The sequence below is a fragment of the Paecilomyces variotii genome (assembly GCF_004022145.1).
Source record: "Paecilomyces variotii strain CBS 101075 chromosome Unknown C8Q69scaffold_5, whole genome shotgun sequence".
NCBI classification, from domain to species: domain Eukaryota; kingdom Fungi; phylum Ascomycota; class Eurotiomycetes; order Eurotiales; family Thermoascaceae; genus Paecilomyces; species Paecilomyces variotii.
This window is the reverse complement of record NW_021167144.1, coordinates 1,248,644-1,275,117: the sequence shown is the minus strand read 5'-3', so window position 1 is coordinate 1,275,117 and position 26,474 is coordinate 1,248,644. Positions and strand designations below refer to the sequence as shown.

Here is a 26,474-nt window from a genome sequence, read left to right as displayed (position 1 = left end):
TCAAGGATCATCGTGACTTTCCCTGGTCCCATATGCGGGGAGAATCCAGTCCACGGAGTATTCCGTATCTATCTGTCAGAAAACTTTGAAAGTTCCGCTTACAAACTAATTACCGTTTTGCGAGTATTCCGGATATAGAACCTTTTACATACTCTGTACTTCCGGCCAACAAGCCTGGTTGCGCTCTCCGCATTTGAGACAGCGCTTATAATGTATATTTCTGACAGATATTACATTTTCGACGAAATTATTCGAACAAACATAGGAATATTCTGTTATTACCTCCAAATGCGAGAATCCCATCGTTGTATGTCGGTCCTGGCCTAGAGCTACGGCAAATACTTACTTCCGACAGTCATTCAGGGGTTCGCCGCCTTGATGCTGAAACGAGTCTGCGACACACAACGATTGAACGCGTTGCCCTCGTTTCCATACAGAGTAACTATCCTTTCGATCTTGCTGGGAGAATGCATCTAGGTTGATACTGCTGTGGACTGATTACCGAAAATGGAGTCGTATTTGCCTCAAAATCAACCCTGGCGTAACTATTCCCAGAGACACCCCCTGAGCACGTTACCGGATAGACGCGACGTGTCAGCGGCATCCCCAACAATGGTCTAGGACGAGCGCATTTCATGTCGTTTTGCTTAATTAGTTTGTGTCTTGGCTCGATGTCAAGAGATCCGAGCAATTGACTTTTAAGAGAGATCATGGGTCCTCGTATAAGGCGACTTGCTCTCTCTGTCTTGTAGCAGGAGCGGCGCCTCACACCATTTACTTTTTTTTATATATATATTTCTTTTTATATTTCATTTAGACGTTATTTGTCAATATTGTTTCGAAGGGTGTTTTGGCCGGACCAATCTCCTCTTTTGAGTTCTATTCTTCCAGATTTTTCACTCATTTCGGACGCTTGTTGCTATTGCAGCTTGTGTGCCCTTCCTTTTTTCCATATCAACGTATATTCCTAGATCTCTCGATTTGTCAGGACATAAAGAAGTATTGAAAACACAGACCTGTGCTTCGCTTCCCACTAGAACTTCGAACATATCCTATTCTGTGCTGGAACCAAAGTTTGGCTCCCAAAGCTCAAATTCACCTCTGAAAGCTTGTATGTATGACTGATCCATCAAACATTAAGAATGATATAGTTCCTCATGATAACCATACTGACGGACTGCTTTTACAGAACTTTGTCGTTTCCTCTAGTCCGCAAAAATGACCGTCACTATCACCATGTCCCAAGAACCCTTCCCGGCATTCCATCAATCAGACGCGCAGACATGGGCGTCCGACCCATCTCAGCAAACATTCGTCCGAGTTCAACCTGTTCAACCCCGAAGATCAATAGTTCCACCAAGCCTTGCCTTCAAGGATATTCCCAAGCCAGCATTCGGCGTATCCATCATAAAGACAGATACCAATTCTATATCTTCACCGAATTGCGCCTCCATCGCAGATAAATCCCTCCCACCGACGCCATTCGGTGAAGCATTCGGGCATGATGAGGGTGAAATTTCTCCGGATTCTGACCGTCTGTTAGATGAACCGGGGGAGGATGTCGAAGTGTCGAGTGAGCTACCGTCGAAGATGATGCTAGAAGAAGCGGCTCTTCTACCGGTTATTGATGCACATGGGGTTGAGATGCCTTTTAGGAATGTGTATATGCCGTCAAATGCTCTGGAAAAGAAACGAGTGATGGTTATTTTCGTTCGGCATTTTTTCTGTGGGGTGAGTTTTACATTTATCCCCTACCTACCCAGAGTTTGATATCAGACATCTCATCCCATCCGTTCTATCCCATTCAATTCATATATGAACTTGGAACCACCAACAACAAAAACATGCATCCACGGATAAAAACCAAATTAACTTACAATTCCCATCCAGAACTGCCAAGAATACCTCCGCTCCCTCACATCCGCCATCCCCTCACCATCCACAATCCCAGACGGAACCGAACTAGTTATCATCGGCTGCGGCTCCCCATCTCTCATCACCATGTACAAAGAAGAAACATCCTGTCCCTTCCCCGTCTACGCGGACCCTACCAAACGATTATACCGCGCCCTCGGAATGGGACGCACCCTGAACCTCGGCCGGAACGATCCAGAATATATTCATCGCTCTCTACTTACAGGGATGTTCCAAAGCGTCGTGCAAGGCGTCAAGCGACTCGGTGAAGGAGACGCTTTTCGAGGTGGGGATATGAGGCAGATTGGTGGTGAATTTATCTTTGAAGCTAGTCGGGATTGGAAATTTGATTACGGAAAACAAGAAGGAGCTGGATCGGACGTCGATGTGAAAGTAACCTGGTGTCATCGGATGCGGAATACAAGAGATCACGCAGAGATCAGAGTCATTTGTCGCGTTCTCGGGCTGGAATGCGATAGCGACAGCGAGAAGCACAAGTCGATCAACGGAGAGGCGAAATGGAGACGACGACGACAGCCTGGGAGACGCTGGACGGTCAATCTCGCGCATGCAATGGCTGTGGCTAATGGACATAGACATAGCTGGAGTAAACTCAGCAAGAGCATTGATGCGGGGAAGACGGGGATTTTTGGGAAGTCGTCTAGGGGGAGTGATTGCACTTGCGATCATAGCAGCAGTGCGTAGTTGCGTCCTGTTGTACTTGTGGTTTGATTCTTTCATAGATACCTTCGTTGAAATCATAAGGGAGATTCTGAACTGGGGTTCTTGTTATGTTAGGAATAGAGATCATCCCGTGCTGTCTCCCTCTGATACTGATGCCGGAAGTATTTATATATCTGAGAGAAGCATGTTTGCGGTGCCTTTTTTTATTGTGTGTATTGTATAGTCGAGATCTATAGGTGATGACTTCCGCTATTTTCTGAATAAATTCAAAGTCATCGTTTTTAGAAAGATGGATGGAACTTTATCTCGTCCCCAGATTATACCAACGCATGGTAAACAGTACAATCGCTTTGCTTCCCCCGGCAATAAAACTATATCACGGTACTATAGGAGACATAGTCCCTAACCTATTCCCCCGCTAATAAATCTTGGAACTGTATAAGCTAAGCTAGAAGGGAAATATTTGAATTCTATCCTCTCTTCCTATTTCACACACCCATTGATCGGATATCTGCACATCACATGGCCTACAGCACGATACATATAAATATATATCGAAGATTTAACCAAGTACACAGCGAACCACCTAACTATCCTTTACCGCACCCTTAATTCTGTAGCGGACGTAGTTACCTATAACGCTATACAGACCAAACGCCAAGCCGCAATAGGGCACCCAATAATCATCCAAATAAGATCAAATATAAAAACGAACTCTTCATGCTCATGTATACGTACCCTATACACGTACTCCACATACGCGTCCCATAGCATTTTAGCTTTGGCAGACGTTTCAGCGACGAGCTCGCGCCGTAGCGGACAGGGATACGGGTACGTAGGTAGCAAGAGGGCGTAGATAAGGAGAGAACGAATAATTAACTACCATACTGTTGAATGCAGCGGCTTTCCATGTGGGATTGGGGGGTTATGTATGTATGTATGTACAGTAATTGTGGTAAGATGTTGTAATTTTGTTTCATGCGTTATCGAGGCGAGGGACGACGGGTCCAAGCGCTAAGATTGTTTGATGGATGTGAGGCGCATTAGGATAACGAAGGGGTAGATAAGTTAGGAAAGGAGTCATTTACCATGGGTAATAATTATCCTGTTGAAGGTAAAGAAATGGCGGGGTTGCTGCTAAGTAGTGATGAAGTGATTAATCTATGAGTGAGTGAGTAGTAACTAGATGTAAGTGACACAGCAGCCCTGTTCCTGCATGCGAGAATGTCGATCTCTGCGATTAAGTTTTCGGACACTGTTCTGCAGTTGAGATCTTGTGTAGTTGTCCTGATAGAGATGAGAGCTATGAATGAGAGTTATCACTACCCCGTGTCTCGAGTCCGTACAGCAAGTACCATAGTAAGAAGGGACAAGTCCATCACAGCGCACAACTCTGACGTGCTGTAAGCAGCGACAAGATGGGAAAGGCAAAATCCCCCTGTCAAAGCGGATGCGCAGGATGAAAAAAGATGAGCGGACTCCAGGAGGCGTTAAGCTTGTGGAAACCGTTGGCCAACGATCGATCCGTCACGGAACAGCCCGAGGGGTCTAGACCAGTCCCCGCACAGTCCTTTAAACCTGGCAGATCTCCCGATGGAACAACAACGAGCAGGTCCGTTGTAGGTCGATGGCCCTGTAAATTATCATCATCTCGCATGAAGAAATGCATCCCGGACAAGGGGCGTTCCCCGGTGAGCGGCCCAGGATGTGGTAAAGAGGTTTCGTGCCATTTTGCAGCGTTGCTGACAGTCCGAAATCACCGATCGGATTTCCCTAGAAACTTCCAGGGGAGAGAGTGTTGCCTTTGATTTGACGGAAGGATGAGATAACGTTCCTTGGGTTGCGATCGGGATGTCTCTCCGCCTGATTGCAGCGACTTTACCATAACGCAGCGTTCCGCCGGTTTTGTGGCCATCACCGATACAGAGGCAGAACCCTGAAAACAAAGGTATGTGATAGGGTCTATGGGTAGAATGAAGACAGGTTCTTTCTGGCACCATCGAATTTTCTCGTAGCGGGCGCCTTCAGGCGTTGGCCGGGAGACGGGATCTAGATCACCGGCCAGTATATTGTATTACTGCTATTCCCCGTATGGTTGAAAGGAGAATCGGCTAGAGGCTCGAAGGTTCCAGAGATATGGATCGTCTACTGGAGACCCGACAATTCGAACATGCTATAGCACTAAAGGAGTAGTTAGCTGCATGACATTTTCTCGCCATCTGTATGGTGGAGCGTCGCAATAGGCAGACCAGGGACAGCAGCATCAACCGACAGGGCTGGAACGCAAATGATGCACGATCAAGTTTCGGAATCAAACATCATCAAAATGGATCGGTCTGGTGGTGACAAGACAGTCATTATTGTTGCTGTCCTAGTCCATACGTGACGAGACAACCTGAAACTGGAAAGGCGGTACGACTTTGTAATAATATCAGACAAGGTACCCTTGGAATCGCGGAACCGCCACTTGCGCGGCTGATCGTCTGGTGAATCATCATTATTCGACGTATACCCAGGGTATCAAGTCTTGAAGAGGCAGGTTCAGCCCGGGACGATTGTCATTGACAAGAGCATCTGGCGAATTCTGGAGGAAGCAAAGAGACACCCCGGGGTGTCATATCAGCCATGATGATGTATTAATAATATCTGGCATGATGTTTCCGGAAGAGGGAAGAGTCAAAGCTTCCATCGTCCAACTCGACTCATTTCATGCCTGAGGGCAGACGAGGATATTTGCCGTCGGCTGCGGATGCATGCTAAGGAATAACAACATCGTAAGGATGATGAGTCTTGTGGTGGGTAGCCCATGGATTATATCCCATTGACGAGTAGCGTCTGTGTTACAGGAAAAGGCGTGAGGATGGGCAGGCTAGACATTGTAATACAAAGTAGTAACTATTGGTTAAGCCATCAGTAAAGCGTTGCCGTCAGGTTCCGTCCTGGGTGTACAAAGCAGCGGAATTTACGAAGGCAACCATACTCTCTGATTAGGAGTATGTATATTAGCTGGTCTGACGAGATTATCCATTGTGGACCCCGGTGTTGACTTTTCATAGTGCAGTCCTCGTTCACCAAATTGGGCATTGAGATAGATAGAACATGGATAGATACTTCGTAGAAGTACAGCACACACAGAGCCAGGATCGAGTGCCCCGCATCCCAAGAAGCTTGAGGGGCGGTTGACAACTTGACCATAGCCTATGTACCCCACCTACCTTGACAGCCATGAAGGACAAAAGAAAAATAAAGTGACACAGACCTGAATAAGCCGCAGCCTCACATGGGGTGATAATAATAATAATAATAATAATGGAAAAACGAGTGTAACTATCCCACCTCCGAATAGGGATAGTTTGCGAGGTCAAGATGGATTTCTAACATGGAAATCAACACGATTCTCCACGAGTAAACAAGAATGTCCGACCCAATGAACATCAATAATCGGTCCGCATCGTCGGGAAGTCAGGAATGACAGAAACGACCAGAACAGGCAATACGACGCGCAGACTCGAGAAGCACGTTTTTCCCCCTCCAAGCCTGTTTTTGCCGTTGCGGTCTGCGGGTCATTATTCTTCTTCTCCAACCTTGTATCTAACTTACTAACTTAGTTGCTGCAATCGTCAACCGAACAGGCACTCCTCCACCGCCTGGTGATATCTTGCCCGATGAGGAGATGCAATGCAACTTGGAAACAGCCTCGGGCTGAGCTCGCTCTCAGGAGGGGCTTAGTAAATAATTCGCTGCGCTCAAGGCGGCAGGACGAGAAAGAGTGTCACGAGATAAGTTTAATGCAGCTTCCCTGATGCATGACATCGCGTGTAGTTTCCAGGCAATGGAGGCTGCGCACGTTGACAAGTGCAAGGTCATTGATGCCCGCTTTCGTGGGAAGATCCCAGTGACGGCTGGGCGATACCCTCTGCCATCGGCGATTCGACTCCGGGTCATGGAAGACGCATCGAAGGGCACGGTGCGGATGGAGCGGGTGCAACGCTCTTGACAAAGCCAGGTACGGACTGAAGGCCGCCGCAGTATTATTATTAACTGTATTATTTATTAGTTACGTGGGAGTTGTCTCCGCATCAAACAAACAATGATTAGTGAGAGTGTCTGAGCGGGTAATATCGGCTGGATAGTTCACTATGGTATTGACTAAATGACAATAATAATAATCCTTCATGAATTAGTTAATACTCGTAGACAGTAGTTAGGGCAGCGAATAAGTAATGTGAGCAGTAACAATCATAGAGTACCATAGAGTAGTTAGAGTAACTAGAGCAGAATGATAGGAGCGGGAAAAAGAAATGTGGACCCTGTAAGTTACTTTTTTGTTTTTAATCTTTTTGCCCTGTCCTCCCTTATCACATCAATAAAATGAAATAAAATAAAATAAAAAATAAAAAATAAAAATACCATTCCATGACGAACCCCCCCCCTGGCTAGAGGCGTCAATGTTTCCGTCTGGCTGGGAACGGGCTTTCCGCAGCCTTTCGGGCTGCCCGGCTAGCTAACAAGCTAGTCGCGACCGCCCTTGCCTGCAAAAGCTTCGCCACTGGTGCAATTCAGGGATGAAGATGAAGGCAGCTTGCTGACTTGCACAGGAAAGAAAGAAATAAAGAAATAAAGAGAGAAAGAACACGAACAGTTCTGATGCGATTACGAGGTCTTTGCAATAATGGCCGGAGATAATTAATTCGATCTGACCTGCAGAGATGGTGAACCAACCGACCGGACCGAGTACGAGATACGAGGTACGTAGCCTTGTCCTCTCCGTCCAGGGACAGCCCTGGAATTACTGCTTTTGGTTAAGGGCCCGTACCAGCCACTATAACGGTACGTTACGCTAGCGCTGTGACAGCTGTATTGTTACGCGGAACGGTACCATGACGGCGGACCATTGGAGTGGGTGGTACTGTACAGTACTTTTAGTTAGATCATGACGCCAGAGAAAATAAATAATAATGAATGCTTTACTCCGTATGGAGTATTATTATTACTCTATCTAACTCTAGTTGTCAGGATAAGCACCAGAAGCACACTAGATGCTCCTAATCAATCTAACACAAGATTAAACCCCGAACCCGCTTGGGGACTGATCGCAACGGGGCCGGCTTGGTTTTACTCCCCCTCCTTGTGAACAATCAATCGATCTGCACCCCGTCACGTGCCGATCGAGCGGTAGTGATGATGTCATCCTTGCAGGGCCCGGAGACCGCTGTTTGCGCGGTCGGCGGGCTTTGCTGCTAGGTTAAGGAGCCGTCCCCATTAAGTGACTACTTCCTCTCTCTGGGACAACAATGAAGGATCATGGCAGGTATGGATCTCATCGCCGGGGTTACCAAGGAACAAGAAAAGCCATCAGAGGAGGAAGAATCCGAGATCCACACACGGTCACTCAAAAGTCAACCTTCAAGGGTACGGAGTACGGAGTAGACTACGGAGTACACTTTGCCCTTTTCTTCCCTGTCATGACAAAGGCGAGTGGATCGGACTCGCTGAGCTATCCCGGAAATAGGCAGGCCAATCGACGATCCCCACGAGAAAACGGCGTGGCTCTCAGACTGAGAACAAAAGCTACTTAGTTATCTACAAGGCTCAAGCAGTAGTTAGGCCTTCCAGGAGAGACATTGGTTCATTTAGGCCGTCACCGCCAATGAAGCGAGAATCGGAAAATGCCACCGGTTGCTTCTAAGCCAAGAAACCATATCGTCATGTGAGCTGGCCCGCGATGTCCTCGCATGCCATAAACCCGGGGAATGCCTGCGGTCAAAAAGGGGGAGGGCACGGGGAGCGATAGATCGTGGAGATGGGCATAAACACACCCGGATCACCCCTATCTGCGGGGTGAGATGCACGAACTGGTCTGTTTTGAGTACGATCGAGGCTATTGTCTGATGATCTTCGAACGGCGACAATACTACGTAGTAATAGAATCGAGCGATGACCGCGGGTTAGCTCATCAGAGGTTGGGTGCACACTGCACAGAAATGGTTTCCGCTCTAAATGAGGAAACCAGACGTCTCGAACAGAAACCCTCTGCCTGAAGGACGGGGGAAACAAGGAGAGAGGTGCTAACTATAGCTATAGTAGTTAGTAGTTAGCACTGAGAAGCGTAGTAATCAATAACTAGCAAGTGAAATGATGATGACTTGAGCAACCTTGTCAAGGTAGGATCCTGGTCTTCCCCTCCTTGTCTGCGACTAGGTCCGACATGTAGATACTGTAGATACTAGAATGTAAACCCAAACCGCGGGGACGCCCCTTGGCGGCAGCGGCAGCGGCAGGAAGGACAATGGATCGGCGGCAAGATTAACCCCATCCTCCAATATCTGACTGTTGCGCGATAGAAAAAGATCCGGTCGTCTATGTCGCTAGTAGTATCGCACAGCTGTCCGGTTGCCCGAGCTGAGATCAGCTGAGGAGACTGTAACTAACTATCTGTCTTCCGCAGCAATATGCAACGTTGGCTGCGCCCGAGGGTGTCACAGAAGAACCAATCCACCATGCCGGCCTATTAACATCCGTGCCTAGAAAAGATCGCATGGCGCCGGCTTGATACCAGTCAAGATGACCGCAGAGAGCACGAGGTCCTGTAACTTAACGATAAGCTGAGGGGTAACTGCTCATTCTCTAATCTCGCAGATGAGCGTCGTGCCCCCAGGCATAAACACTCGTCCAGTGTCATGAGACGTTGCTTAGTACCCTGATTAGGAAGCACAGTGAGTCACTAACACCCAAGTTACACGTTAGTCAACTTCCCTCATGTGGATAGCTGCGCGACCTTGACAGCGATCGTTTGCCATACACTGTGCCAGTACGTACTGAGGGAGGAGAACTCGAAATAGCCGTTTTGGAGGGGTCGAATATCCACAGGGACTATCCCACGACAAAGAACCGCTAAAAACAACGTCGACCTTTCCAGGACCAGGATCAATTTGAATCCTAGATAACTGGATCTTGTCGAGGCAACGCTGTTATAGTGACAGAGACATCGTTGTGACCATTGACCGATGCCATCGTATCAGACATGTCATGTCGCACGAGGGACAAGACAATATGGCATAATCATCATCGAGAGCATCCCAGACGCACAGACACACTGGGATGAGCCGCAAAACAACAGCTGGCACGGGGGCCGATGGAGGGGATTGGAAGACGGTCTGGAGGAGCGGTGCCGCATCTCGCAGCCGACAAGACTGTTGAAAATCATTGGAACGGTTGGCTGCAAGGCTGCAAGGCTGCAGTGGTCGCATGAAGCGGTAAGAGCATAAGACCGGCAGAAACAATAAAAGCTTCAATACAAGAAATCCTAAACTGGACAGCGGTCTCAGCATCAGCGGTAAGCCCCTCGTAGGGCAGGAAAAGAAACGGTCCTCCGGGACTGGCTGTCGTGAATCACCCCTTATAATACCATCACGAGGCGCGATGCCCTGTCCGCTGCTGTCAAGGCTCCAATGTAATTAATTAGTACGAAGCAGAGAGCTAATCAACAAACAAAAGGAGCGAATTGCTGGCATGATTGGTGTGAATCAGATCGCTGCTTTGCGACTTGGCGATCGTCCTGTTGCAATACTGTCCATACAGGCGCGATACGAGGGCACCCACAATCTGCGAACCCTTAACGGTCTCCCCGCTGATGCACCGAACGATTGGGACCTGAAGAGCAGAAGAGGTGACTGGAAGCTCCACCGCTGATTTCACTTCTCTACGGGGTCTGAGAGAGCGCATAGGTCGCTTTCCCCTTTCACTCCTTTCTCGAAGGTGTCGCGACAGTAGTAGCATGATGATCGTGTCTTTGAGCTCGGTCCTGTCTGATCTACCGTTGGTGCTTCATCGCTGGCTGACAGCTAAGCAGACTGGTTAGTTACCATGTGGTGGGCTGGCATGATTTGTGCGCAAATCACCGTGCCCTATCTCGTGCCATCACCCTGCAGCGGCCATGATGAAACACGGTTGCGAGCGACAGCCGAAAAGCAGCCTTACAGCAGGCAACTGTGATGTCGTGATAGTCGGGGAAATGCTGCTGAAGGGCCCCAATCATCATCAAGGGTTAAAAGTCGCGGTGTAGACAAGCGTGCTGCGTGCCCAAGGTGCAGCTCGTAGACTACATGGAGAAAAAGACATGATTTGTGCTGGCAACAGCGGTGTTCTAAAGATTTCAGGCGGGCTTTGGGGCTGAGTGGTGTGGATTCAAACCTCCGAAATTAAATTTCATATCTCAATTGTTCGACGGTCCTCTTGGCCTGCCAGTAGTGTGAGCCCTGGCAGCCTGGCAGGGAACGAACACCTTTTTATCAACGGGGCCCGTCACCTTCCGTACGGCTTCCGGGTTCGCCTGCAAACGGTGTTGAGGTCGGTTCATCGTAGCACCTTTTAGCGAGCACCCTGAACGTCGACTTGCGGGTCGCGAAAGGAGCACGTCAGGGCATTCATTATTGTCGCCAGTATCTATAGATTATTTCCGTATTGAAATAAGAAGACAATACAATAGGGTGGGTCATCGCTGTTACCTGCTCACTGGAAAAGCAAAGTAGATCGATCGGAAGAGGGGCGATGAGTAGAGTTCATCACATTGTTCCAAGTCCAAGAGCAATCCAACAAAACCCATTGCTCCGTCAACTCTACCATATGGTAGGTAGTTACTACTATCTATTCCCAACCCAAACCTACTGGCCAGGATATCTCATTACATGATAAGGCATGGCATGATCCTTTTATCGACCGCCATTCGGTACCAAGGGTTTCCTCTCCACACAATAGAGTTAGTTAATTAATTACGCAGCTGCGAGATACGCAGGAGCAGATCTCCGGCAGGAGATGATGATGGTCCTTCTGAAACGTCCCGTCTCTGTGAAATTGACACTGACATTCCCCAGAAAAGATCGACCAATGACCAGAGTTATGGGATCCGCACATTCTGCCTTCTTCGACCCTGTCTCCGTCTGCTGCGCTCTTCTTGCAGCCCAAACCTCGGGCTTCACGCAGACCAGGAGGGGAGAAGTGTTGATTAGCACTGCCAGTGGAATCTTGGGCAGGTGTGCGGTGGCCGTTGCTATGCGCTGCTTGACTGCAGCAAGAGTATTGGCTCGAAGTAGTATCGTGATTCTCGTAGCTCATAGGTCCGCCTCTGGTCGTTTTCTTGACAGCGCAAAAAAGCTCGAGTGTCGCAGGGGAGAACAGTCATCGCAGCATCCACATCATACCCATCTTGCCCATCCCGCCTAAGGAAATAAATCATTCAGTAGTTCTTATTAAGTCCTCCCTTGCACCCGCCCGCAGTGCACCACGGACCTCGACATACTTTATGGTGGTCATCTCTGTTGCCTTTTACTCATCTGCGCCGCACGATAACGAACATACTGCCATAAGACCAACTGCCCTTTTTTTTCCCCAGACACGAGTTTCGACAGCTGCTGGCTGCCTCTTGTTTTGCTCGACCGGGAACCGGTTGAAACGACATCGTCATCGTCACCCCGGGGGTGCAAGATATTACCATTATCGCTATTATCCTTATCCTTCCTCATTTCAGGACCCTCCTCTGGCCTGAGGCGCAGAAGGGCAACCACTATCTAAGTTACAGACTGTAACTAACTAGATAGGGCGAATCGCGCCACAGCCGTGTGCCCTTTTTCTTGTTCTTGTCCATCAACTACGGAGTAGTTATTTCTGCCCCCCTGGAAAAGTTGAGCCACCATACCAGACGTATCGATACGGTCACCGTATGCGAACACGATACCGACCCGCATCCCGGTAACGATACGGTAATAATTCCCCACCCCGGCTCTGCAGGGCTTCCAATTCCAATTCCAATTCCAATTATTCCACCCCCAAACGAGGCCCGCTTTGAAGAGTCACCATTGAAACATCGAACTAGGGCCGCTTGATCGAAGTTCCAATCGAACCTTCCAAAATTCTTCATCCCGCACGCCCATCCGTCCTGACAGCTCGCCGCTTAAATTGTATTATCTGGCAATATTATTCTCTCTCGACAATCATCTTCTCGACCTCACATCCCGTTGACTTGTGCGCAAGCTTCAGTCTGTACCTTCTTCTCTGCTCGCGTCACTACTGTACCGCATGAGCCTGCGGTCCCTTTCTCGCTTCGTCAGCAACCCGCGGACTGTCCAAATTACTTTTCTTTTCGACCACCCCACGCGTAACGATCGTGCAGGACGTCCAGCTTGAGCGTCGAACACTACCACCTGCGCGCAAAACGCCCCGGTCCAATCCACCGCAAGCAACGATCACAGGCGACAATTGCATGTCTTTCCGCATCGGTTCACGTGCATAGCTGTGTTGGCAGTCAAATCTTCGTTCTGGTGATTAAGATTGTCATCAGCTCTGGAGACTTTATCCCGCCGCCCTATCCATCTCGCATGTACGGCAGGCCGACTGTGAACTAATTGGCTGGTCCTTCACGCAATTCCTCTTTCTAGCCAGCTGCCGACAAGGTCGACTTTGGCTAGGTACGTGCGCAGGCCGTCGACCTCGTTACTTGCATCAAGCAGCCGCGAAATACCGCATTGCCCCTCTCTGCGGCTCCAGCCTCAATTGGTTGCCTGTTACCATCCCCTCCCTTCGTGCGAGGGTAGCTTTCCCCTCGTTCCGGCAGATCGACACTGGGGAGGGGCATTGAATCGCGATTGGGACGCAGTCGTCAACGGTGGGAGGGACAGAAGAAAGAAATCGAAACGATCTGGCGAATTTGTGCAGGGGAACGCAGCCGGAAATCTCATTGTGTCCGGCGGACAAGGAGACAAGCATAAGAGGACTATCTCGGGGGTCGCACTGTCACTCACGGGCAAGGAAAGCCCTCGTGGGCAAGCTCCACAGCCACCAGCCGTTTCTTGATCAGCTCTCCAAGGAGTCTTTCAATTCTTCTTCTCGCGAGCGCTCTCCGGCAGGGCTACTTCGCATTGCATTGCAGGCAGGCCAAGATGCAGATATCAATAATCTGAGCAAACCTGCTTAGGACGTGACTCCCACGCTACATATCAAACGCGTTTTCTCCCGGGCCTTTTGCTCGATTCATAGCTGCGCAACCAATCTATTATCTGCCTAAGCAGCTTGCTTGCTACCGCCCTGTCGCTTATTCGTCCCTTGGCGGGTCCAGGTGACTCCGACTCTGGCACGGTTCGCTTGCCTACAGTCGCCTTCTTTTCTGGAGCTGTGCTTCCCAGCTGATAGTTGAGATGGCCTCTACTGCTTCCTCCTCACCCTCCGCCATAAATGGCGACCCTCACACCAGTTCCAAATTCCCTGCCTCTCTTGCTCGACTTCCTCAGCTACACCATGTCATCACATCTTTCCCCCTCAATATCACCACACCCCCGGCGTCAACTTCTGCATCTCCATCCGCAACCACCTCCAGCTCTGTCTTTGCAGGGCGCAGTTCCTCCAATGCTTCCAGCCCAGCTACCACCCCGTTCCAGAGTGCCGCAGACGGTTTCCGAGGGCGACTGCTCCCTGGTACGCTTGCATCTCCTCTTCCCCTTGAGCTGGGTGAGTCCGTTATGGCCGTGCCCGGAAACGTCAACTCGAACAACGCGAGCGACCCCGTCATCTCCAGCAATGTCAAAGGCCCAGGTTTGATGCGAAGGATTTCGCGGGGTGCAGCTAACAAGCTCACGCGCAGGAGACAATCGACATCTCACCATGATAAGAGAGATCACAGCTCGGGTCCTGTTATCATGCGCAGACGCAGTGACAGCAAGACCGGTGCGAATAGTGGCCGTGAGACGTCTCTAGACTCCAGCTATGAAGATGAGGACAACGAAGCAATCGATTTCCTGGGTCCTTGGTGCGGCTCGGAAGCCACTAGTATGACCAGTGAGCACCGGATGCCTATGGCACGCGAGGTTGGCACTGTTGCGCCCAAGGTCGATTCCTCGCTTCAGCGCGGTACGCTCCTCACCAAAGTCACCAAGAAGAAGACAAGGTCGGTTCGGTTCTTCCTCGAGCTTGATTCAGCAAAAGTCTTCTGGGATCCGGCCAATCCTGCAAAGAGATTTTACATTGACGACATTAAAGAGATCCGTGTCGGGGTCGATGCGCGGAATTACCGCGAAGAACACCAGATCCCCCAGGATATGGAGAGCCGCTGGTTCACGATCATCTTCGCTGATCCAGAGCGCTCCAAAGGCCGTCCCGTCAAGACCATGCACCTCATCGCACCCGATGATCACACTTTCGAACTTTGGACGACCACGTTGGAGCATATCTCCAGGTACAGAATTGGCCTCATGGCTGGTCTGGCTGGATCCGGCCAGAGTGAGGCGGTCCTGAAGGCCCACTGGCAGCGAGAACTGTCCAGATTGTCAGCTCAAGGCCTGGCCGTGGGAGAAGAGGAAGGTTTGGACCAGTCTGCGATCGAAAGTGTATGTCGCAGTCTGCATATAAACTGTTCACGGGACATGCTCCGTGCTCAGTTCTTGAAAGCCGATGTAGGAGCCAAGGGCAAGTTGAACTTTGGCGAGTTCAAAGAATTCCTCGCAGGACTGAAGGAGCGGAAAGATCTCAGAAACATCTTCGCAGAGCTGGCAGCCAGTCCCAAAGAAGGTCTGACGCTGGAAGAATTCCTGGTCTTCCTGCGCGAGATGCAGCGGGAGGATGTGGACACCGACAAAGAATACTGGGTGACCGTGTTTGAAAAGTTCGTCCGGAAATCCAAGTCCCGCGCCCAGAGTCTGCCTGAACCTTTGGAAGGTTACATGTGTCGAATGAATTTCGATGCTTTCTCATCGTTCTTGGCTTCTGCGTCGAACGGTATATATGCCTCTCGCGCTCCCCGATCGCCGTTTGATCGACCGCTGAACGAATATTTCATCTCGAGTTCCCATAATACCTATCTACTTGGAAGACAGGTCGCTGGTGCGTCAAGCACAGAAGCTTATATCACTGCGTTGCAACAAGGATGCCGCTGCGTGGAGATTGACTGCTGGGACGGCGCAGACGGTCGTCCCATCGTTTCCCACGGAAGAACCATGACCAGCAGTGTTCTATTCGCTGATTGCATCGCAGTGATTAACCGCTACGCTTTTCTTAAATCAGAGTTTCCACTTATTCTGTCTCTCGAGGTGCATTGCAATCCAGAGCAGCAGCTTGCAATGGTCAAGATCATGAAGGAGACATTTGGTGATCAGCTTGTACTGGAACCTTTGCTCACGAACTGTCCCATCCTTCCCACTCCCGAGGAATTAAAGCGCAGAATTCTCATCAAGGTAAAGACTTCAGATGAGGCCGATGAGAGTGACATTTTTACCGACACGAAAAGCACGACAAGCACCACGAGCACCACTGGACGTAAGCGCAGTTCTAGTTCTCCGTTTACTCAAGCCACCATCCTGGAGAGTCCTAATCTAGCGTCCTGTCCACCACTCTCTAGCCCGCCCACTATTGGCCCTGGAGAAGGGGCGACCTCAAACTGGATGCCTGGCCGACGGTCAGCCACTACTACCAGTATGAGCAGCGCCACCGACGACAGCGATGGTGCACTGGGGTCCAGCAAGAGAGACAAGAGGAGACGCCATAAGAGTAAAATCACCAAGCCTCTCTCGGACCTGGGTGTCTATACCCGTGGATACAAGTGGCAGAGTTTCACGTCCTCCGACAGCAAGCGCTTCAACCATGTGTACTCTTTTGCTGAGAGATCCTTCGAGAGTATCTGCCGTGACTCTGAAAACAAAGTCCTCCTCGAGAAACACAATCGGAAATATCTTACCCGTGTCTACCCTTCTGGATTCCGTCTCCGGTCCTCCAACTTCGATCCCAATGCCTTCTGGCGGCGCGGTGTGCAGATGGTTGCTCTCAACTGGCAAACGTACGATGTGGGAATGCAGATGAATCAGGCGATGTTTGCTGCAGGAACAAATCGGACTGGATACGTACTGAAACCAGAAAGCTTACGCGCGCCGAATCTTGGTTTTGACTCGTTTTCGCTGCACGACGGACGACCTAAGATTGAAAGGAAGCTTGTCCGTTTCTCAGTAGACGTGATCTCTGCCCAGCAACTTCCGCGGCCCCGCAGTCTGGGACCTGACGAGAACATCAACCCTTACATCGAGATCGAGATATTTAGTGCCGATGACAGGGGTCAGAGTCTGGCTTTTGGCGAAGGTGGTATGAATGCTTCCGCTCGTAATGGCATGTCTGGTATTGGTCTTCCTCATCGTAGGAGGACAAGGATTGAACAAAGCAACGGATACAGTCCATTCTTCAACGACAAGTTCAAGCTGTCTCTAGAGACCAAATATCCGGATCTAGTCTTCGTACGATGGACTGTGTGGAGCTCACTTGACGGGCGAAGCGCTGGCAATAATAACAGCATTCAACTTGCCACATTCACGGCCAAACTGAGCAGTCTCTCTCAGGGTTACCGTTACCTGCCTCTGTACGATGGAAGCGGTGACCAGTATCTCTTCTCAACTTTATTCTGCAGAATTACCAAGGAAGACCCCGTGCCTGTCACGCGGCTTGATCTCGACGAGCTGAAGGCCGAGCGAGTAGGCATTTTCCGTCAGATAGGCCAGACTGTCTTCAAGCGTGCTGTATCCAGCGAGAGAACACGCGAAGACAAAGGCCGAGACAAGAGCATGTGTCTCGAGGACGAATCTGGCCGGAGTAGAGATTGCTCGCCAGCATTGACACCGACGATTTCGGCAGTCTCGAGCTCGTCGATTCCTCCTTTCAACCCTTCATCCATTTGAGCTTTGAAAAGCTGAGCAGACTGGCGCTTTGCCAGCCGATTGCAGGTTTGGCGACCTGCTCCACAATATCGATACGAGCAACCACAGCCACTCTTATCATCCAAAATATCAAAATTACGAACACCAAACAAACTATGTGCAAATAAAAGGAACGGCGTTTTTATCTTTTATATCGATGGGCGGGGTTTTGCATCGGGAAGATTTCGGTATCCGGTTACTACTTAGCATGGGAGTGGGATAAATCATTCGAGTTCGGTATCGGGAGTTTTGTTTTTTCACCCTTCTTTCCGCTTTTACCAGGCCAGGAGATGCGAGTTTCAGGCGCTTTCCCGTTTTCATGCATCGCATTATTTCCTGTGGCATCTGTCTCCGCCCTCTTTACTGTTTCCTTTGTTTGCGTCTTATCATACCCTCAGGCGATACCCTCTGCTCCCGAGTGACATTTTTACTCGTGTTTCCTTGTATGTCTTTGTATGCATGCATTACCCTCTCTGCAGGAGTTCGGCGACTGGGTTCATAATGGTGCAACGCATACCTTCTGTCTTGCGACAGACATGGACGTCTGTCAGCGGCTGCTACAGAGCACCGAGGAGCATCTGAATCGCGGGCGCAAGGAATAAGTGAGCGTGCATCAAGGAGTTCCTGGGTGTCAGATCGGTTACCTGCGTATTGCCGCTGTGTTGGGTCTATTGAGATTCACCTTACCATTTGAACCAAAACGGCCATATCGCTGCGAGCTATAACATGTAAAGACATGTGCCCCAGCTGATGGCTTGCCGCAATCGTTATTGTCGAACTACCGGCAAGGAGGCGGAGCCTCTTTCGGGCCAAATACCTGTCGTGTACTCTTAGGAGGTTTTCTGTTCTTCACGTGTATTTTGCTAGTTAATACCTATATTTAATCAAACAATAGGGGGCAGGAATCCTCTACATATCAACCAGCTACTTTGTTTGAACATATCTCCTTAGATATTAATCATTCGACTCTTGGTAAAGTTAGTTTTTCAGGTACCATGTGCGGCAAGCATGGAACTTATGATATCATTTGTTGACGCAAAAACCCGATCGACCAGATGTCATCCCCCATCTATCCTAATTAACAAGGGATCTCCAAACAGCTCGAATAACACAGAACCAAATTCCTCGACTTCCCTGCTCGCTCTGCATATCCGGAGTAACACCGACAAAAGGCGCAAACCCTTGTTCGGCTTAAAGTCCGTGCGGAGGAGTCCATTCTGCGGAGACTGAAAAGACGCGGGGAGATCTGCTTACCGCTATTATTGCGCATATCGGAGCAAGGCAAGGGAAATAGATATCGACTTGCAGCTATTATTATATGAAGCACAAATGCGCTGACGATAAAAGAGACATCAAGAGATTCTTCTTTAGTTGGGAGCCATCGTTTTGCTTATGCCCTTTACTCTATCCTACCCGCATACTTAACAGACAGCATCTGGGGGGGCCAGCTGGAGTACTACTTCTTGACTAGAGCTTAACAATGACTACTGATAAGAAACACCACTCAGAACAGGAATCTCAGTCATCAAAAACAAAAGATGATCCAATCACCATCTCAGAGCTCTTCAGTCTAGCACAGAGAAAGCTCCCCAAGCAAATCTGGGACTTCTACGTCTCTGGATCTGATGAAGGGTACGCCGTTAGGAGAAATAATAAGGCTTATGATAAGTATGCATGTCTGCCTGTCTGCCTCATCCCAGTAGGGATGAAAATGCAATTAGTACTTAGGAACGAAGATTGCATTTCTGACGAATACATATATCTATCTAGACTACTCATCCGTCCCCGCGTTCTTCGAAATGTAGCTACTGTCGACACGAGCACCGTGTTATTCGGTTATCGATATCCATTCCCCGTGGGAATTGCCCCGACCGCAATGCAGAAGTTAATTGGGGGAAATGGAGAGCTTGATATGGCTCGCGCAGCGGCGAGGATTGGGACGACTATGATTTTGTCGACGCAGTCGACGACGACTTTGGAAGATGTTATCCAGGCTCCTGTGGAGGAGAGTGCAGGTGGGCAGCATCGTCCGGAGAATTTCTGGTTCCAGATCTATGTCTCGGTGAATAGGGAGAAGAGTGCAAGTTTGGTGAGAAGGGCTGAAGGTTTGTTCTTCCCCATATCTGTGAACATTGCATTGCAATGCATCGCATTGCATGGATGGATTTGAGTATTATACTAAATTCATTCCCACGGCCGACTACAGCTGCTGGATACAAAGCCATCGTCCTTACAGTCGACACCCCCATTCTAGGGAACAGGATCAATGAGCGGAAAACACCTCTTGTTCTCCCCAGTCATCTCCACCTCGCGAATCTCGAAGATCCGAATGATAAACCGAAAGTCCCCAGACCAACTATGAATCGACTCCTCATGGACGCCCGCACTGCAGAAGACGCATACAAACTCTCCCAGAATAATACCTCATCGGCAACCATGAACGACGCCAGTCTCACCTGGTCTGAAGCCATGGACTGGCTCCGCTCTCAGACGTCTCTCAAGATCATCCTGAAGGGAATCATGACGGCCGAAGATGCCCTCCTTGCCATCGAGCATGGGGCAGATGCCATCGTCGTCTCGAACCATGGTGGTCGTCAGCTCGATTCGGTATCTTCGACTATTGAAGCGTTACCTGAGGTTGTGGCCGCGGTTCGAGGTCGGGTTCCTGTTATTCTGGACGGGGGTATTCGGAGAGGTAGTGATGTCTTTAAGGCCCTTGCGCTGGGTGCGGATTTCACGCTCATTGGCCGTCCGTCGCTCTGGGGGTTGAGCCATTCTGGTCAGGGGGGCGTGGAGACGGTGTTGCATATTTTGGAGAGGGAGTTTTCTCGCACGATGACGTTGGCAGGGGCGAGGAAGGTTGGTGATATTCGGAGGGGGATGTTGGGGGTTGAGAAGAAGGATGCGTTTGGGATTTCCAGATTGTGAGATGGGAGTTGATTTGAGTAGGGTATATATAAGTGGTAGATTTGATCTTTGTTGGATATGAAGACAGTAAATGCATTTATGTTTGAGAATCTGTATATTGAAGCGTCGTATTTTCTCTGGTCTATGATATTATCTGCCTAGATAGATTTATATCTCGGGACACTGCGAAAATCGCGCTACCAACGCATTTGCTTCAATACTGAGCGGTTCAGATGCTCTGGCGACACTGACTTGATCCCAGATAAATGCAAGTTGAGATCCAGATCTCCAAGTATGCTTCGCATCACATGGCGAACTCCCTCTTTTCCACTAATGGCAAGTCCGTAGACGTACGGCCGTCCCACGAGAACCATCTTAGCACCCAGCGCCAGCGCCTTGATGACGTCCGCACCACAACGTACTCCTGAATCGAATAGGACTTCAATATCCTGTCCGACAGCATCCACAATTTCTGGGAGGACATCTAACGACCCGACGCCGCCATCTTGTTGGCGTCCGCCATGGTTCGAGACAATGATACCCTGCATGCCATGCTGGACAGCTAATTTGGCATCCTGAACGGTCTGAATCCCCTTCAGAACAATAGGACCATCCCAGTGTTTTCGCAGAAAGTCAAGGTCTTCCCATCCGTGGCTCATGCCCGGGAAAATCGTATGCGCCCAGTCTGATGCAGCAGTCCCCGTGTCTTCTTCGATTTCCTTTCCATGCTTCTCTTTAAATTTCTTTCGAAAGACAGGGTCAGAGAAACCTATCTCGACACCGATGTTGTCTTTTCTTAGAAAAGGATTATATCCATTACTAAGATCGGAGGGTCGCCAGCCCAAGATATACGTGTCCAGGGTCACTACCAGGACCTTGTAGTTTGCAGCTTTGGCTCTGTTGAGTAGACTGATAGTGATATCGTTCTGTTCGTTGGGCGGCCAATATAGCTGGTACCAACGCGACCCGTTGCCATTGGCCTTTGCGGCGTCCTCGATACTGGTCGAGGATGCGGTGCTCAGAATATACGTGACGTTATCCGCCTCCGCAGCAGATGCGACAGCTTCTTCGCCATCACGGTGAAAGATGCGCAACACCCCGACGGGCGCAATGGCGACTGGATAATCGTACTCTTCACCAAAGAGGGTTGTTTTCAGATTCGGAAAGTCCGATTTCACTAATCGCGAAGGGACAATGGCCCATTTCTTGAATGCTGCACGGTTATTGTCGTCCGTTTCTCTCGTCCCAGCAGATCCCCAGACGTATCCAAAACTCTCTGCGGAAAGGCGCTCCTTGGCTAACGACTCCCAGTCGAGAGGGTTGAAGCTGATCGGTGGTCTCTTGTCGTTGAGGCCATGTTGATAGACTTCCACTTCGTAGGTGTATGGGTTCGACTTGGAGGCCATCGCAATTTTTCGTCTGGAAGTTTATGGTATTGTTCGAGTGTTCACAAGTTGCTAGACTGTAGTGATAAATATCTATAGATACTGCCAGCCTTTATGCATAAATAATAGACCGGGAATCAGATCGAAAGCACTCGGAACGAACCGAATGCCAGATTCCGGTTTTTGCTGCGTTCTCAATAAGCATGGTGAGTTCATCGACGAATTGAATTCGCGACAATCCCGAATAGCCATTGAAGCATATCCAGACATGATGTAGTGTTGCAGTTATACATATTGACGACGTCACTCACGATTAGCTAATACGGTATAGAAGATGGTGGGTCTGGAGAAGATGAATGAGCGTTCTCGATGTTCTCTCCGAGAGCTCTCGGCCGAGATATTCAAAACATCAAAGGCGCTCAAAACTTATCTCAGCAAGCTCAGACGCTCGCCAAAGATTAGTGCTTCTACTATACTATTTAGAAACTAGTGCAAATTAGCTCAATAACCTGAGCCAATAATATTTGAGCGGATACGCTAAACCCAAATAGGAAGGTGAAAACGCGGCCTGCCATTGGTCCAGGAGTTAGTGGGTCGCTTTTATGCCATATTATTGGCTCAGTTCTTTAGTGCATGCGCTTATACAGGCCGTCGCAGTGAAAAGCCCACCCGCAGGCGGGGCACCTCGCTAGAGGGTCTGAGCTTGCTGAGATAACTCAAAACATCAAAGGCGCATTGAACTAGCGATCTGTGAGTTGAGCAGACGGTGTACCGTAACGCATCCTCGAGATAATAACCCATAAATTCATAGAGATCGTGTCGGATCACTGCCGTTGGTTTGTGCGTGCTTCTCATTCTCGCGTTTGAGATGCAGTAATATGTAGTTCTTCGAGAAAGTATCAATGATCAATCTGACGGGTCCGTCTTATCCGATGATACCAAAGCGAGACATTCCAACCCGGCCGAATAGGATAATAGCGCTGCACGTTGCGTCTCCATTTCCACTTCCCAGACGATGTTGCTCTCCACATGAATCGTTGCATGACATCAACCCGTATCCGTCACGGGGAGCCTAGGCACTTCTCCGAAATTCAACAACAGAAGCTCTTTTTCAAGCTGCCGCGTATTATCCATTTGTATTGCCTGTTGCTCATACGCCTATTAATAATTATTTTGGTCGATCGCAAGCATTAGTGGGAACCGTCTGCCCCGGACAAGCTCCAGCCGATAGCGATATAGCTGTCTCGGTTCCTGAACGTAGATCCGCGCCGGCTATTCTGCGATTTAGGCGAGGGGTAATAGATCAGAGCGTGCTTGCGTCTGAGCGCTCGTCCGGGGAAATAAAAGTCTCTGGGGGATCAGCTGTTGTTTCTTTCGAATCCTTGTCGAGCTGTGCATATCTGGGAAGGGCAGAGACTACGGAAGTTATCCAACGAGAACCATGTTGAAGTCCGCATCACCGACAGGACGTCGTTCACTTCAAGGGCTCTTTTCGAGACGAACCCTTGCGAACAACAGCTCAGTTCAAGAGCGATGCTATCTTCGGCATTCGAGGCAATTTACATCGTCTAGCGCTCTCCGTCGACCGGAAGCTGGTGAGTTTGTTCCGTTCAATGACAATCGGGTCGAATCCAGCTAACCTAAGATTAGGACGTCCAGCACAAGAGACATCTGATCAAGGGCACCATCAGTCGTCTGCAGGCAGCAATTATGGCCTGATCGCAACCAGTATGCCCTTCTAGATAGCTTCTCTGTCCATTGCAATTTGGCTGGCATGGTTCATACTGACTTTATCAAGCGTTTGGCGCGGCAGTCGCGCTCGCGTCTCTAGGTGGTTATTATATAGGGACCGGAAAGCAGCAACAACCAGCAGCCCTGACAAGTTCTACAACACCGTTGAAGGATATGCAGCCTCCGCACCATGATACTTCCCCGGAGAACATCAAGGCAGCTATTGCAGAATTTAAGGAGATAGTAGGAGAGGACAACGTCATGAGCGACAAAGACGCAGTAGAGACATATGCCACTTCAGATTGGTCCTCCTATACTCCCAAAAAGACCGAGGTCGCCGCTGTTGTGGTCTCTCCATCGACGACGGAGGAAGTCTCCCGCATAATGAAAGTTTGCCACAAACGACTACTACCGGTGACTGCATACGCAGGAGGTACCAGTCTGGAAGGTCACTTCGCGCCAACAAGAGGGGGAGTGTGTATCGATTTTGGGAATATGAATCAGATATTGAAACTCCACAAAGATGACCTGGACGTTGTCGTGCAGCCTGCAGTGCAGTGGGAAATGCTGAACGACGAGCTTTCAAAGGACGGACTCTTTTTTCCTCCAGATCCTGGTCCTGGTGCCATGATTGGAGGCATGGTTGGCACAGGCTGCTCAGGAACCAATGCCTATCATTACGGTACAATGCGTGACTGGGTCGTCTCATTAACCATTGTCCTCGCTGATGGCACCATTATCAAGACCAGACAGAGACCTCGCAAATCCAGCGCTGGGTACGATCTGACTAGGGCGTTCATTGGCAACGAGGGTACACTTGGGCTGGTAACCGAAGCAACTCTGAAATTGGCCGTCAAACCGAGCGATGAGAGTGTGGCGGTAGCATCCTTCCCGACTATTCACAGTGCCGCAGGATGCGTCTCCGAGATCGTCAAGGAAGGGGTGAACATCGCAGCAGTAGAGCTTATGGATGATGTCTTGATGAAGATCATCAATATGGGTAAGGGAAGCGCTCGAACATGGGACGAGGCTCCCACGTTATTCTTCAAGTTCGCAGGCACCCCAGATTCAGTCAAAGAACAGGTCTCGATCGTGCAGAAACTGGCGAAGAAGGCTAATAGCAAGACGTTTGACTTTGCTCGCAACCGTGAGGAGATAAACGCATTGTGGAGCGCAAGGAAAGTAGCTCTTTGGAGCGTCTTCGAGATGAGAAAGGATCCTGGTGATCATTTCTGGACTACCGATGTTGCTGTTCCCATCAGCCGCTTGGCAGACATCATTGAGGAGACCAAGGACGAAATAAGGAAAAGCGGCCTTGTAGGAGGTATCGTCGGGCATGTTGGAGATGGTAACTTCCACAGTAAGTGTATCCACACTGCGAGAGGGTTTTCAGACCAGAATTTTCTAACAGCACTATAAAGGTTTTCTTCTTTTCAATGAAAATGAAAAGAAAACCGCAGAAGGCCTTGTCCACCGCATGGTCAAGCGTGCTGTGGAAATGGAGGGTACTGTTACTGGAGAGCACGGTGTTGGAATGATCAAGCGGGATTACCTTGCTCATGAACTGGGCGAGTCTACAGTTGATGCTATGCGTCGAGTATGTGATTCCCACTGTCTCCTCAGATTAATTCCTATGGCTAACATTGTCAATACGTACTCAGATGAAACAAGCGTTCGATCCTTTGTGTCTGCTCAACTGTGACAAGGTTGTGAGAGTCCAGCAACCGAAACCAGATGAAGTTCCAGAGTGGTAGTCATCCACTTGAAATTCGAACCTGTGGGACTGGGAGAAGTGGCCAATGCGAAAGGCGTTAACCTACTGAAGTTATCCTCCAGCTACAGTGGCTAGGTATTTTGTCCGCGTACTTTGGACATTGACGTCTCCGAATATTGCGATATTGGCGCCTGGACGCTGTTCCCATAGAATACACGAGAATGGCTATGCGCTCTTTCTCGAATCAGTGGCCATCAAAGCCTGTACATAAATACGCATTTAATGAGTCGACTGAAACGTTAATGGGAATAAATGGAAGCGTAGATCACTGAGATTAAGTTTTGATCTGTCTTATATACATTGACGAAAGTTCTATAGCCATCGTGAACAAATATCCCAGTACGCTCAAATGGCAGATGATATGAGTATATGCTGTACGTGAACTCATGAAGGAAATTCAATCAAAACAGCAAAGTCAACCTTCCACCCGCTTAATTCCCGCGTCATCCAGCGTCAACTTCGCCTCGTTAAAATCGTCTGATCTGGGCAAATCGATATGTATACTCGACGCAACAGCCACGCTCATGGAGACTTCCCCATCGCTGCTCAACTCCAACACATGTCCTCCAGCCTTATGGTCCTCACTGATGAAATGGAGGTGTTGCCCCGCGACTGCAAACCCCTGCCATGACCTAGGGGATCTGAACCCAATAACAGTCGCATCAACATTCTCGTAATCTCTAACGAACTGATTATCCCTCAATTCCGACAGCGGCTGCCCCTTATACTCTTGGCCCCTCACGGTCCGTGCCTTGATATGCTTGAAGTGCCCCTTGATGCGGTACGACAAGAAAAGATTCGTCGTGTGAGGTTTGAACTTTTCCAACTCTTCTTCTATGGATGTCTTGTCTGCCAAAACCACCTGCTTGGTGTCATCAGGGACGAAATTCGTGCACACCCCGTAGGGAATCTGCTCGTCTGGAGGGGCTACAGTGATGTCGCCTCCAGCGCGGAGCTTGTAGACTGTTCCGTCAAGCAAGAGGAGTTCACCGTCCATTCGGGAAAACGTCCCTAGACCCTGGTTGCCTTTCTGTTGGAATTGGGAGACTGAAATTCCGGTCTCGCTGACGCCATCCATGAGGGCGTTCAAGAGTGAGTATTGATAGATGTGATTTTTCTCCATGGCTGTGGTCTTGGATGTGGTGTTATGAGGGAATAGCGTTTCCAATTGAGCGTGTCTAAGGCTTGTGTATTGGCTTAAAAGATAGACTTGTTCGCGACAGTTTATCCTTTCGTGAAAGCAATACTAATAGATTTATGGAAGATGGACGATGACGCCATGTGGATCTTCCCGTTCCCGATTCTCGGCGTGTTCGATCAATCCGGCATTTCAATAATAATCTGGAAATTAATACATCT

General features: G+C 49.4%; 7 protein-coding genes across 7 annotated transcripts; 4 read left to right on the top strand and 3 right to left on the bottom strand.

Annotated features, from left to right (window-relative positions):
• The first annotated feature begins 1,305 nt into the window (after nucleotides 1-1,305).
• Nucleotides 1,306-2,826, top strand: C8Q69DRAFT_467354 (AhpC/TSA antioxidant enzyme-domain-containing protein). Its single transcript, XM_028630621.1, has 3 exons — nucleotides 1,306-1,528; nucleotides 1,583-1,731; nucleotides 1,891-2,826. Exons 2-3 carry the CDS (start codon nucleotides 1,591-1,593, stop codon nucleotides 2,617-2,619), a joined length of 870 nt encoding a protein of 289 aa, XP_028485402.1. The 5' UTR covers nucleotides 1,306-1,528; nucleotides 1,583-1,590; the 3' UTR covers nucleotides 2,620-2,826.
• Nucleotides 2,827-10,813: 7,987 nt separating this feature from the next.
• C8Q69DRAFT_444652 (hypothetical protein) lies at nucleotides 10,814-12,341 on the bottom strand (the record flags this gene model as incomplete). Its single annotated transcript, XM_028629014.1, has 4 exons — nucleotides 10,814-11,043; nucleotides 11,463-11,662; nucleotides 11,956-12,133; nucleotides 12,188-12,341. The coding sequence occupies 4 exons, from the start codon at nucleotides 12,339-12,341 to the stop codon at nucleotides 10,814-10,816; spliced, it is 762 nt and encodes a 253-aa protein (XP_028485401.1).
• A 1,232-nt stretch (nucleotides 12,342-13,573) lies between these two features.
• Nucleotides 13,574-17,366, top strand: C8Q69DRAFT_265965 (phosphoinositide-specific phospholipase C). The gene has a single exon (XM_028626740.1). It carries the CDS (start codon nucleotides 13,788-13,790, stop codon nucleotides 17,298-17,300), a length of 3,513 nt encoding a protein of 1,170 aa, XP_028485400.1. The 5' UTR covers nucleotides 13,574-13,787; the 3' UTR covers nucleotides 17,301-17,366.
• A 1,307-nt stretch (nucleotides 17,367-18,673) lies between these two features.
• On the top strand, nucleotides 18,674-20,334 carry C8Q69DRAFT_265971 (S-2-hydroxy-acid oxidase). Its single transcript, XM_028626741.1, has 3 exons — nucleotides 18,674-18,986; nucleotides 19,089-19,423; nucleotides 19,525-20,334. Exons 1-3 carry the CDS (start codon nucleotides 18,799-18,801, stop codon nucleotides 20,244-20,246), a joined length of 1,245 nt encoding a protein of 414 aa, XP_028485399.1. The 5' UTR covers nucleotides 18,674-18,798; the 3' UTR covers nucleotides 20,247-20,334.
• Nucleotides 20,335-21,986, bottom strand: C8Q69DRAFT_265958 (putative FMN dependent dehydrogenase). Its single transcript, XM_028626739.1, has one exon. The coding sequence runs from the start codon at nucleotides 21,629-21,631 to the stop codon at nucleotides 20,423-20,425; it is 1,209 nt and encodes a 402-aa protein (XP_028485398.1). The 5' UTR covers nucleotides 21,632-21,986; the 3' UTR covers nucleotides 20,335-20,422.
• Nucleotides 21,987-22,562: 576 nt separating this feature from the next.
• On the top strand, nucleotides 22,563-25,395 carry C8Q69DRAFT_467319 (proteins the FAD binding domain-containing protein). Its single transcript, XM_028630620.1, has 5 exons — nucleotides 22,563-23,205; nucleotides 23,261-23,338; nucleotides 23,409-24,701; nucleotides 24,763-24,938; nucleotides 25,003-25,395. The coding sequence occupies exons 1-5, from the start codon at nucleotides 23,052-23,054 to the stop codon at nucleotides 25,093-25,095; spliced, it is 1,794 nt and encodes a 597-aa protein (XP_028485397.1). The 5' UTR covers nucleotides 22,563-23,051; the 3' UTR covers nucleotides 25,096-25,395.
• C8Q69DRAFT_467318 (alpha-acetolactate decarboxylase) lies at nucleotides 25,396-26,469 on the bottom strand. Its single transcript, XM_028630619.1, has one exon. It carries the CDS (start codon nucleotides 26,236-26,238, stop codon nucleotides 25,531-25,533), a length of 708 nt encoding a protein of 235 aa, XP_028485396.1. The 5' UTR covers nucleotides 26,239-26,469; the 3' UTR covers nucleotides 25,396-25,530.
• Nucleotides 26,470-26,474: the final 5 nt, after the last annotated feature.